General features: G+C 49.4%; 1 protein-coding gene across 1 annotated transcript in view; it reads right to left on the reverse strand.

Moving 5' to 3' along the window:
- The window catches only part of ppargc1b (peroxisome proliferator-activated receptor gamma, coactivator 1 beta), a 57,175-nt gene extending 44,621 nt beyond the window's left edge, over positions 1 to 12,554 (reverse strand). Inside the window, exon 1 of the mRNA XM_042213987.1 lies at positions 12,403 to 12,554. Within this exon, the coding sequence (XP_042069921.1) occupies positions 12,403 to 12,483 (81 nt within the window). The 5' untranslated portion in view covers positions 12,484 to 12,554. The remainder of the gene's footprint in view (positions 1 to 12,402) is intronic.
- Positions 12,555 to 14,092: the final 1,538 nt, after the last annotated feature.

A 14,092-nucleotide genomic window follows, 5' to 3' on the forward strand; every position in this document is an offset into this window, starting at 1 on the left:
GTTATTTGGCTTATATCGTGATAGATATCGTTATCGCCTGAAATGAAAAAAACATATCGTGATATGAAAAAATCTCATATCGCCCAGCTCTACTTCTTCAACAACCTTCTAAACCAGGAGCACCAACAACTGCAGTTCCTCGGGTGTCCAGCAGAGGCAGCAGTGAGTCAGTCCCACAGACTACCACGTTAAAATAAACATGTTTACAGCCGGACACAGAGGGTTTTAGCCTGTATAGATAATTTCCCTATTTATAACGGCTGTATGCGTTTCAAGTATTAGGGGCATGGCCTCTTTGACTGACAGGCGGATGGCGATGCAGGCAGCTGTAGCTGCTAGCTGTCATGCCAGGCTTCACCTGACCTAAAGACTGTGTTCGTGTCATCGGATAACTCTCATTCAAATGTGGTCTCTTAAAAAAGAAACATCATGGTGTCCAAAAAGCTCAAATCAAAGCTGCAAAAGGAGACGTCACAAACCAAAGGGTGGTGTCATGGTTACTGACATCACTAATGAGCTGCTTGAGCAACAAACAGATTGCATTGTTCATATTCGGGAAAATTATTCATGACTCAAACAGACACTGTGGAAAACAGACTGTCAGTGTCTTCAGACACCCGTCACCTGGCCTTCACACACACACCTGTCCAGCATGTGTGTGTTGAAGAAGTGTATTATATTTAAATATGAATTTAAATATGAATTTATTTACTGCAGCACTTTCAGAGCTACCTCTGTGTTTGTGTGTATGTGTTGTTCATAGTGTCAGAGCAACCTTCACGGCACCAGCTCACACTATTACTACACTACCCTGATTCCTCTGTTTTATATACACACACACATAAATCTCACCGTCACCTGCGGAAACGCACACTTTCACCCGGTGGGATGGACTGTGGCTGTGCGGCATGTCACTCTGTGAATTTGCACATTTGTGGGTGTTTGATGTGTGAGTGTGTGTTTGTGTGTCAGTGTGTGAGTGTGTGTAGGATGTTCTTATGCAAGCGTTAGTCATCCCTGCAGTCTCTGTACCAGAGTACGGGAGCAGATCTGCCTCCAGTCAATCATACACAGCAGGAGTACTTACTGCAGTACTGCAGTAAGTACTCCTAGTACTAATGCAGGGATTGATTGACAGCTGGCGAGTTGCTGTGTTACCTCAGAGTTCAGAGAGAACTTCAGGGCCGTGTCGCTAACTTCCCAGAATCCGGAATCATCCGGCAAACCTGCACTTTTCTCTGCAGCTGTTTAAACATCCCACTCCACACTGTGACCCCCTGCAGTCTATCACAGAGTTTTTAACAGAGAAACGACTGAGGTTCCACCTAAGCTACAGCTCAGTGACATCTATGCCACCTGGAGTCATTGCATACCCCTCCCAACAGTGCTTCCTCGACCTCAGTCGGACACATCCAGCACTTCACCGGCTCCAACATGGCTGCCAAAGAGAGCATTACATCACCTCAGAGCTCTGTATGCTGCTGCTGTATGCTCTGCATACTAACGTGCAGGCAGCCATGCAGAAACAGACCCTGGATTTGAAAGGACTTCTGCAGGAGACCTTAAATGAAGGCGAGGGCAGTTTCCAAGAAAGCTAAAATCTGTACGGGTGGAGGTTCTGGTGCGCTGGTGGCTACAATCGAGGAGGCACACCGCCAGCGAGCAGGGCGAGCACAGAAAACTCCAGAAGGCTTTTCTCCGATGGTTTCCGAGGAGTTCACACACTGAATAAAGACCCGGACCACGGCCGCTGCTTTTTGATTGCACCAGAACACACACAAACACACAGGGTGGAGGCGGTGCGCTACGTTATCACACAGTATGGGAATAACAACATCCAAACACACACGCCACAAAGAGAGCAGGAAGGCCGGCTCTGACCGCGGTATAAAACAGCAGAGAGCCAGACTGGGCAAGACCAGTACTCCAGCACCCACTCATCGATCCGTGTTAAACAGAAGTGCTGCAGAGCCTGTGGACTAACCAGGTCAAATGATTAAATATGGGACTCGCTCGGCAGCAGGCCTTCCTACAGCTCTGGTGTCCCAGTAACGAGCAGACAGAGCCTGCAATAAATGTGAGTGCTTTTGAGCGCATATAGTCAAGCTAAAGCCCACATTTGATTGACTAAACATCCATCACACACACACACACACACACACACGTATGTGTCATGGTAAGAGATATACAGGAAAGAGAGGAAATAATGAAAGGCAGCTCCACCCAGGAGGCCCCGGCCCGCCCTGCTCCACTTGCGCTCCAGAAGTCCAGGTGATCAGTGTCAGGACGAGCGTTCACTGTGAAGTTGTGTGATGCTTCGTTTCGTTTCTGCTAAACTTCAAATTATTAGTTAGTCAATCAGATCACGTTTATTCACGTGCACCAGCCAATCACCACCGAGAGCCCGATGGGCTGACCCGCCCCATTCGGCATCAGGACGAATGATCACCATCACCACACACACACTCAGCTTTATGTCCAACTCCCACGGTCACCATGGTGATATATGTATGATTTCATTCAAAACAAGAGGATGAGATTTAGCCCAGTGTGACTGATTTATGTGTTTTTAGATCAGGAGGCTAACGGCGTTCTCACAGGAGTAATAATGTGCATGTTTCAGTTTCTGGCTGCACAAATCCAAAAATAAAATCAGCCTCCAAACTCTGACCACCTGATCACCACTTGATCATAGCCTGGCTCAGGTAAACCCAGCTGAGTAAACTCAGGACACGAAGACACGCACAGCTACTCGCTCACGCGTGTTTCGACACATATTCGGACAAACAGGAATGTGGCCCATTACTCCATTGCTTCATACCAATAACCAGGCTTGTGCCAATAGCACGCCCGCCTGATTGTGCAAGACTCACAAAGGTTTCAGGTACAGACAGCGTTGGCGTGGTGCTGGTTTGTATGTGCCAACTGTAACACTGTAGCAGTAATGATGTCACCACAAACTCTCAATATAAACATGTAACAAAATCACTTACACGTGTTACCGATACTTTATTGATTTTAATCACGATCAGTGACAGCTGTTACTGAGTCAGCTGCTCCTCACTCCTCACTGCAGTGTGTGTGTGTGTAACATAGCACTGGAGCACTGAGCTCTGCGGTCACGCAAGCCTGAGCAGCGTTCAGGAAGTGGGTCAGTGAGAGAGGCAGGGAGGGAGGAGTGGTGAGGAGGTCAGTTAGGAAACAGGGAGCATGTTGGGGTACAAATGTGAGCAGAACATGAAGTACGAAGGAGAAGAGACTGGAACGTTTCCATGTGGAAAACAATCCTGTTTTACTGGGAGCATGTGCTCACACGTTACACACGCATGCTAACGTTGTGTGCGTGTGTGTGTGTATACGCATGTGTGTCTTTGCATCCCAAAGAACACTGAAGGTCTCACTCTACTCTCTCTCTCCTTGCCGCATGCAGGTAAGAGCCTGCTCACTTACAACCCACACACATGACTCACACACACACACACACACACACACACACACACACACACACACACACACACACACACACACACACACACACACACACACACACGTCTAAAGTTTCCATCACTGTCCTGAGCCCTTCAGTGAAAGCAGTGGGTGTTTATGACCTATTATGTTACATCACACTATGGTGAGACTGCGTCACAGTTGCATCACATCTGGACTGCCAGAGCGCCGCGTTTCTAGTTCGTGATGAGTTCCTGCATTGGGCGGCTAGCCGGCATCTGTGAGGTCGTACTCACAGGAAGTCGAGCTGACGGCTCTGAATGAGGCCGATATCTGTCCTGTGAGGTGACAGCAAGGACACGCATCTGTCGCACCAAACCTATTTATAACACACACACACACACGTACACACACACTCCTCTCTATTACTCTACTTTAAAACCTAGTCCTTTTATAGTTATTTTTAATTGTTGTTTCCTTCTTGGATAAAAGGCACCAAAGTGCGTGTGTGTGTGTACTGAACCATATCTGTGTGCTGACTGTGATGGCCTGAGTTCCTCAGTAACTGAGCTGATAAACAGTGTGCATGTTCACATCAGCCTGAGCACGCCTTCCCCTGGCACATGGTTACTACGGCTATATGCCATGCAAGCGTGTGTGTGTGTTTGTGTGTTAGTGTGTGAGCTCTCTCTCGTTTACACCATGGCATGGAAATTTCCTTTAACCTTTTCTCTCATTTACACCAGTGCCCTTGAGAGTTGTCACACACACACACACACACACACACACACACACACACACACACACACACACACACACACGGCCTACGTGGCGATAGAGGGCCCAGCCGTCCTTCTGTTGATACTATAAACTGTGTGCTTAGCTCATAAAACCATCAAATCTGCTTATCAGTCAGATGATTATTACTACAAATACTACTGCTAGTCACAGTACTATCAGCCTCCTGCTTACAATTACTACAAGCAAACAAGTACTTGGCCTCCTGCTGCTGTGTGTCTGACCAAAACAACACAAACCAGTGCTTCACACTTTACAACAGCTACATCAAACAAGTACTTATATTACAATCACGGCTCAAGAGTTGGGAGTTCACCTTGTAATCGGAAGGTTGCCGGTTCGAGCCCCGGCTTGGACAGTCTCGGTCGTTGTGTCTTTTGGCAAGACACTTCACCCGTTGCCTACTGGTGCTGGTCAGAGGGCCCGGTGGCGCCAGTGTCCGGCAGCCTCGCCTCTGTCAGTGCGCCCCAGGGTGGCTGTGGCTACAATGTAGCTGCCATCACCTGTGTGTGAATGGGTGGATGACTGGATGTGTAAAGCGCTTTGGGGTCCTTAGGGACTAGTAAAGCGCTATATAAATACAGGCCATTCACCATTTACTACTACTAGAAAACAGCTTCTAAAGCTTCTACTACTCAGTGGAGTACTCTTGCTCTTGCTGTTTACTATACTGTTGCCAGTACTTGTTTCAGTTGTACTTCGTGTGCTGCAGTATAGTATTATATTTATACTATGCCGCTGCAGAACTACTGCAGTATTTTGTAGGTACTTGTTAGCAGCAGTGAGGTGACTTTTATCCCATGAGAAGGTTCAGTAAGGTGGAGCAGCTGCTGGGTGGTTCCGGTGCTACAGCGTGGTTCAGTGAGGAGTGAGCGAGCACTGGATGCAGACATGTGTGATTGAACGGAGCTGAACGCTGCCGTGCGCCCTGAATGTCCTCTGCTACAAGGAGAGCGTATGACAGGCTGCCTCGCACAGGTATGAATACAGGTGTGTACAGGTGAGATTGTGGCATGCCCTGTGGTACGCCTCGGCACAGAATACTTGAAACTTCCCATCATACGCAGCTGCCGCCGGCTGGGAAAAGATGTGCCGAGGCTAGTCCAGAAGTGCCAAAAGTTATTACTGCGAGCACTACGACACGAGTGACAGCGAGGAGGTGCAGCTTTAACTCGGTCCAGACGCTCAGAATTAAAGAAGCGCTGATCATGCTTCCGATGACACGTTGGCTCAGGTATGAATACAGTGTTTGAAGCCTGGGGTTTCACAGAGACGTACTTTTTATCACACAAAGTGGCTCGCCCTCTACTCTTCTTCTCTGACGCTCGCAAGGCCTTCTCGTCCTACAATCGCATGCACATGTGTGTGAAAGTACAAGCGCGGTGATGCTTGAACTAAGGAGAAGACCTGTTGTTGTAATCTCAGCCAGTAATCCTGCTGGATTACAGGACGGAGCGACACTCGGGTACCAGGGTGCAGCTGATGTTTGTGTCCTCCCATCGCAGACATCTTTACAGCTCCATACCTCAGAGTCGACGCCAGCCCAGCCAAAACATTGGCAGCGTGACAACGAGAGAGAGAGAGAGAGAGGCGCCCAGGCCTCGCCGATCAGCAGCAGACACATTTCACAGACAGAGCCTCACCCACCACAAGTCTGAGCTCAAACCCAAACCCAAGCATCGTCAAAGCCTCTGCAGTGCTCATGCTGCATGAAGGTCCACTCGGCCCGGCAGCAGAATCTGTTTCCTAAATGTGTCACATGCTTCCTCCTGTACAGACAGCAGGCTTCACACTGTTCTCGTCACCTAACTGCCTTCATTTTAAAAACAGACCGGCCTCGGTCGTGATAAATCAGGTAAGAGACACAGAGAAGTTGAAGGAAGTAGGGCAGGCGGTGAGCTCTGCGACCTCCGGTCCTCCATGTTTCCCTCCGCAGCCCTGAGCTGGAGGCTGGATTCCCTCTGCTTCACCTTCCTATCAGCCTGCTACACAAAGCCACAGCAGGAGCAGGTGCACAAAGAAAACCAGCCTCACACTCATGTTGACACTATCAATCCCGACACCGAGTCCCTGGGAAGAATACAAATCACCTGTACAGGTTAGATAAGGACGTTCATGTGGAAGCATCCACGCTCAGGAAAATTTAAGAAAAAACCTCTGATGTTACGAGGAAAGACATACGCACGCCTTACTTTACCACAGGAAACGTCCTGTTCCTGGCATTAAGTAAGGACCACAACACCACAATCAGATCCTCATCAGGCTGATTGTGGACCGCACAGCACACAGCTCACAGAACCAACGAACAGCTGCGGAGCATCTTCTTCCTCTCTGCACGCCGCAGGACCCCCGCCGCCACCACAAGCACACAACTTCACAGCCAAAGACCTGCAAACCTGCCCCGCTCAAACCTCATAATGACACCAGGGTCCTGTGTGCCCATAATTCAGCTTGCCTCATTCACGGTTACACTCAGCATCAGCATCAGCTGACTCTGAAGTGACAGAGTGAAGCCAAAACTGGTTCAAACTAGAAGTCAGAACAAAGCTCCAGTACCAAAGGACATCCCTGCTTGACCTGCTGCAGCGCCGTGGTTAGGGCTGCTCGATTATGGCAAAAATGATAATCATGATTATTTTCACTGAAATTGAGATCTCGATTATTTGACGATATTTATTTAACCCTTTAAGACCTACTATAGAACCAAGTCCGTCAGAGCTTATATTATTTTTTTACATGTTGTAGTGCCATTTGTGGGAGCATTTCAAGTTGCTATACAACTGTTATAGCCCATATTTTAATAATATGTATGCATTAAGTCCATAGTAACTACATTAATTGCAAAAAAGTGCAATAAACTACAAAAAAATTGAAAATCGTTTTTGTTTTGTTTTTTACATATACTTCTACTTGGAGAAATTTAAGAGGTTTGTCCCTCAAAACTTTAAATACAAAAAAGTTGGAAAAAATAGTTTACAACAACAGGAAATTTATTTTGAGTGTCTTCATAGTTTTATTTTGGAGATACACCAATTTTTATATACTGCAGGAAAAACGAAAAAACAATCCTATGATGCAAATTTGCAAAGAAAACAGTGTGTGCATCAAAACAAACTATTTCCAGCAGTGCAATTCGAGTTCTAAGCATCCCAGAAACTATTCAGAAAAGTCAAACATGACCAGTATAGGCTTTTAAGGCCTACAAGTAAAAAAACTACATTTTCAGCGAAAATGACGTCACTTCCGGTGTCTGTCAGGAAATGGCGGACATGCGATAGTTCGCGCTGATGTCTGTTTCACTGTGGGAAGTGTTACGAACAGCTGATCAGATCGGCAAAGCGTGTTTCTGGAATATTATGTTTTTGTTGCTGCAAGCGCTTTTTATGCAATTTTTGCAAAGCTATATGTGGAAGGAAACCGTGACCGAGGACAAGCTGATGGCATCAGATGTAAGTAGAACTCCTCCGGTTTCATATGCAAAACAAATTATTGCGCTAGCTTACACGGTTCAGGTTCTACAGGGATTTAAAAATCGTTACACAAAACGGAGTGTGCTGCTCTGACCGGCTTTAAAGGGTTAACAATGACTTTAAAAAATAATATAAAATAGTGCAACACCACTGAAGTTTATTTTTTTACCTCTCTTTTCAACCAACGGCAGTCACTCTCCTCTCCAAATAACTTCTGCTTAGCTTTCCGAGCTTCCCTCGGGTCCTCTTAATCAGCGGTCTCCAACCTTTTTTGCGCCACGGACCGGTTTATGCGCGACAATATTTTCACGGACCGGCCTTTAAGGTGTCGTGGATAAATGAGGGAGGGGCTAATAATCGGCTCAGTCATTTTTAATGATCGTTGAAAGCCCAGATCGTAATCGTGATTAAAATTCGATTAATTGAGCAGCCCTAGCCGTTTTTACTGTTTTGATGGCTTGTGATGATTTAAATGGAGTGATGTGAGCTGAAGCTCTGAAGGAGCCAGAAAAACAGAAGAGCTGAGAAAAGTGTGAGCTACGGCACAGCCTGTAAGGCAGATCATCTGCATTAAAGCAACAACCTGGAACCTGGCCCCAATGAACAGATTTACACGCTGAACATGTGCATGTGAGAGAGGATTGCTGACACATTTATTCCACTATGAGATCCTCCGGAGAGCTCAAAGTGACCAAAGCAACCCACAGCATGACCAACAGCTCTCAGCCACAGCTTCAGGAGGAAAACGATGCGCACGAAGACAGCGGACTCAAGTGGTTAAAGAAGAAGCTCTGAGCAGCTGTGAGGTCAGTAAGCCTCTGCTAGCCCCGTTTATGGAAACTGGGCTAAAGGTGACGCTGCCTCAGCTACTCCAGAGCAGAAACACAAAACGGCACATTATGAGGAGGTACGCTCGCCCGGCCTGAATCTGGAGGTCAGTGCTGATTATCTGCAGGAATATGTGACACCACTGAATGACCGTGAGGATCAGAGCACCTGAACACTCAGGTGAGGCTAACGCAGAATTAAACAAATCACCAAAATCTCATCTGTGATGCTGAATCATTCATTACAGAGAGACGGCTCACCTGCAGAGCGCGCGCACACACACACACACACACACACACGCACAGTCGTTGAAGGTGGCCAGGCTCTGAGGCGGATTCCTGATGAACCTCGGAGGGATTTGAGAGGAAGAAACCAAATTCCCAACACACACACACAACAGGAAACACGATCCACACCACCATCAGCAGGTCTGCTCTCATTGGCTCGGAACCTGCCCACTTACCGCTCATTTCCTGTGCCCTGAGCTCGGTCTGGCAGGTGTTCCAATAGCCACACCGAGTTACTGCAGTGTATATTAGCAGCATGGTAAACACACACATCGGTTCTGGACACACGTTGCATCTAAAAATGCCGCTGTGTGTGTGTGTGTGTGTGTGTGTGTGTGTGTGTGTGTGTGTGTGTGTGTGTGTGTGTGTGTGTGACAGGTGAGTCACTGCAGGGCTGCAAGCTGAACACACTGCACTGCAGCACTGCACATCACGACTCCCACAGACAGATAAAAGAAGGAGAATGGCCAGGAGAAATGGAGAAAACCTTCAGAGATGTAGATCCTGTCTGCTTCTGGCTGTGATGCCTGCATCCATTGCTGCCCTGGAACTTCAAAGCTCACCTCTGTCAGAGTCCACCTGCAGACTGATGTGGTTTATGTCAGGCAGGCCGAGCATCACAGGAGGAACACAGCTGCTCTGGTTCTCATGATCTCCACCCTTCATCACTGCTCCTGTCAGCTATTTGTGCACTGACGCCACACACGCACTCAGAGGCATGGTGGCGATGATGAAATGAACACGATAAACAGCACAGAGCGATTTTCAGCTTCATCACAGCTCTCATGTGGCTTTGGGCCCAGAGGAGGCCCAGAGTGCTTCACAGAGTGTGTGTGGGGCCTTTTTAAACTCAGCTGTGAGCAGCCACTGATCCTTTTCATGATGCTAACCACACAATTGAAAGCCTTCACACCAAGAATGGTCCAAACTTCAGCTGAGAGACTGTCTGAGCTGCTTCCTGCACAGCACCAGGTCAGCCACGAGTGTGCTGCTGGTTGGAGTGGATACCTGAGAGGACGTCCTGACGCTCAGCGTCCTCGAGCTTCAAATATCTGGAGTCTGAGCGCAAACACAGCGGTGAGGCTGGTGGGGCACGTCTGCTCCAACCCTAAACTGAGGACATTCACACTTTTCTGCATGCTTCAGGATTTATTTCAGGAGCATAGAACGGTTTTTACGACGCCCACAAACAGGTGCAGCCACTTCAGTGCCCCGTGACCTCAAGACACATGCAGTGAAGACGGGAACGTCTGCCTATGTGTCCCCCCGTTTCCTGACATCAGTCGACACACATGACTCTCTGTGGCTGCAAGGTCACAGTCGCCGAGCCGAGCTAATCGTTGACCAGCTACAGTGAAACAAGGTGAGTGTCCTCGAGCCGGCCCTGCCCAGAGTCCAGCTGCAGCCAGCTGCTCATTTTACACACCCGATCCAGCCGGCAGCCTGATGGCGCTCAGCACCGACTCACCCGCAGCCCCTGCGATTGGGGTTGGCTGGCTGGCCCGGGCGTCCACAGTTCATTTAAGCTCTGAACAAGCTCCTTGTTGCGCTCTCCCAGCACACGTCAGCTGACTCCGTTTGATCGAAAATCACATTTTGCAGTGAACGTTTCTCCAGCTGAGAGCGACCTGTCTGCACGCCGCTCGCTGGGAGGAAACACTGAAGGACGGCATCAGCCCTGACCTTTCAAACACTGAGCCGTCTGCTGCTTTGCTCAACAAGAACTCAAAGCAAACTGGGGAAATGCTGTGGAGCAGTCAGAGTTAGTGAAACAGCACACACAGAGGCTGCAGCAGGCAGGGAGCAGGTCTAAGACAGGCGACAGGAAAAGGAAATGACAAGCTTCAGTATGAAAAGAGAAGAAGAGAAGCACGAGGAGGTGGAGGAGGGGAGGAGGCGGTGCTGGCACTCGCCTACGTCACAGTGACGCCCCCTCCCCCCCTCCCTTCCTCCACTACAGCTCACATGACTGCAGCGGGCCTGTTCTGTAACTCCAGTCACGAGGAGAGAGTAGTATTACAATGAGCAGCCGGCAGGGGCGAGAGCCATCCACACACAGTGAGAGAGAGAGAGCAGCCTGCTCCAATAACCTCAGTGAATATTAACATGTTCATGCACCTCAGAGCACCGGCACCTTATCACTCTGTACAGGACCCACGTAGGGATAGCAACAACCACCCGATTGGTTCATCTGCTCTTTATCTCCAAGGACTCTGCAGCCCAGCCTCGCAGGACACACGTCCACATCACTGTCCCCGCCGCTCCACGCCAAGCTTCGACTCCATTTTGTTTCAGAGCAAACTTGTTCATGTTCTCCTCGCACGTTTCACTCTCAGTTCAGCCGCACACGCTCAGAAGCACCAGAGACGTGTGGCTGCTCACAACAACACGGCTCAAGACTGCAGAGTGTGTGTACCAGCTGGAGACACACACACGTAAACATGTCATACACACAGCACGGACACTCACACACCAGTACACACATGTGTGGGATTATATTTACTATGATGTGTGTGAGGGTTGCCCCAGGCTGTGTGTTTGTAACGTACTATACTGTGTGTGTGTGTGTGTGTGTGTGTGTGTAACAGTGTGTGTTATAGCGTGTGTAACAGTGTGTGTGTGTGTGTGTGTAACAGTGTGTGTGTGTGTAACAGTGTGTGTTATAGCGTGTGTAACAGTGTGTGTGTGTGTGTGTGTGTGTGTAACAATGTGTGTTATAGCGTGTGTAACAGTGTGTGTGTGTGTGTTACAGTGTGTGTAAAAGTACATGTAAGTGTATAAATAGTCCACAGTCTCCCCTGTATACACACACACACTCACAGTAACCTGCTTAAGCTGCCAATCAGCTGTGACAAATCCCCCCACCGCCCCAGCCTCGCGGTCAGCCTGATCATCTCCACTCACACGCGCACACGCACAAGGACAGACGGAATAGTTTGCGCGTGTGCCCCGCACGCAGCAGATGGAGATCAGAGCCGATAAGTTCCGGTGTCGCCTGAGAATTTTTCATTTCAGGGGCGTGCACGAGCAGAGTTCCCTCCGCGCACAGCACGAGGCTGCTCGGATACACGCGGGTCCACTCCACGCATCCTCACCCTGATTCACCGGTGACCTCTCCCCCTCACACACACACACCGGTTTAACGGGGGAAAAAACACCACGTGACCCAAACAAACGTTTTGTAACGCGCGGTTACGCAAAGCCTTACAAAACGCTCTGAGTTCACCTGAGCGGAGCCGCGCGCCCTTCCTCGCTCACAGCACCGGATTCGGCACCGGGACCGGCAGACCGAAGCGGGACGCGCACAGACAGAGGTCCCCAAACACGGACACTATCTTGCACACACACACCAGTTTTAATCCCGAATATGACGAACAGTTCACGCGTGAGGACACAACACGTGTCCGGGTCTGCGTGCCGACAAGAAAACTTCCTCCAACACTGCGTCAAAGTCACACACACACACACACACACCCGGACCCACGCGCATGCAGACTGGGTCGGGATGCCGCCGTTGGCTCCCTTCACGCGCCCCGGTCCGCAGAGCTGCATGTGCACGGACGGTCTCTCACCTGGCTGCGCGAGCTCTCTGTCAGGTAACTGAAGACGAAGGACGACAGCTCCTCATCCAGCAGCGCCGCGCAGTCCGCCATCTTCCACTGAATGAGGAGCCGCGGAGCCGGGCGGAGAGTATAGCGGGAGGAGGAGCAGCGGCGCGGGAGCGCGCCTGCAGGGGGCGCCTCTGCTCACCCGCACGTCACACGTGCGCGGACCGCGAGCGTCAGGATCGGCGTACCTGAGCGCCCACACAGGGACAAACATGAGGCCCGGGACCCAGAGGCGGCCCCCGGGGGGCTTAACTTGTGTGGCGTCATTTGCCCGGACCCCGCTGCTCTCTCTCTCTCCCTCACACACACACACACACACACACACACACACACACACACACACACACACACACACTCTCTCTCTTCTCTCTCTCTCTCTCCTTTTCCCTCACACACACATACACACTCTCCTTCTCACACATACGGTAACACACCTGCTCCTCACTCTGGACTCTTCATAACTTTGTTTTGAAAAGCACAGGTGTGGACAGCATCCTGTGGCGGTTGCCAGGCAACTGTAAAGCCAACTTCTGTCAGTCACTGAGTCAGCCTGCTGCCATTGGCCGAAGGCATTCAGGTGAGGGCCTCGGCGCTGTGCCCCGGTGCCAGTGATGCTGCAGGCTGGTGTTACCGACACTTTTAATAATGCCAGCTTCTGAGCCGCGGTGTCACTTTTACAGGATGAATTACCATCAATTTACAAATCCTGAAAACATCTGAATGAGCAGCAATAACAAAACAGCTTTTAGCATTCCTGAATGTAGACGTGCCTGTTGTGTCAGCTTAGCGGACAGAAACAACATATCGATCCAATACCAATAATTGTATCAGTACTATCGATATTTGGATCAATCCCACCTCCATCTTTGGGTGGAGAAGAGGGGCAGGTTTGCAGGTGCTGTGAAATACTGAAACTTCATGTTTTGTCTGATAAACTGATCAGCAGGGCCAATATCAGCCTGCAGTATTTACTTTAGTCTTTCTTTGTTGTAATTGAGATTATGTTGATTAATTATTCTTAAATGAGTAAATCAGCCAGGTGGGCTCAGCGTCGGTCAGTCAGGCCGGGCAGGTGAGCCTGCTTTGCTCCCAGCTCACTGGATACAGCAGACTTCATGATTCCTGGGAACACGGCGGGTTTGAGCCCGCGCTGGAATGGTAGCGCTGGGCAGGATGGCTGCTGTGTTTGCTTCGGATTACTCCTCACCCCCCACCCGACCCTGTGGCTTGTCACGTGTTCCATTATGTTGTGCTGTGGACATTTATGTGCTTTTTTGTGCAGAGGAGTTTTTTTGTTTCCTGTTCTCATGCTGTCCTCCTAGGAGCCAAGCATGAGTAGAGGTCTCTTTTCCTCTTGTACTTTCCAATTGTAGTGTATATTTCAGTGTTTGTTTTCTGTAACGCTACCGATCTCCGACCTGTATCCCCATGTGATGTCTGTGTTGTGTGTGTAAGGTTGGGGGGGCGGGGTCCTATTTCACTGCAGGGCAACCTGCATGTGGCGAATAAAGCCTCGATTGATTGATTGATTGATTGATTGATTGATTGATTGATTGATTGATTTCTCTGTGTGAGATCGAAGCAGCGGACTAAGTGTGAGCTGTACACAGAGCCGGCTGTGTCTGACCTGAGTCATCCCACAGGGTCAGCTCCA

This window comes from Haplochromis burtoni, unplaced genomic scaffold (assembly GCF_018398535.1).
Source record: "Haplochromis burtoni strain Fernald_Lab_line unplaced genomic scaffold, NCSU_Asbu1 Contig_507, whole genome shotgun sequence".
In the NCBI taxonomy this organism is placed as follows: Eukaryota; Metazoa; Chordata; class Actinopteri; order Cichliformes; family Cichlidae; genus Haplochromis; species Haplochromis burtoni.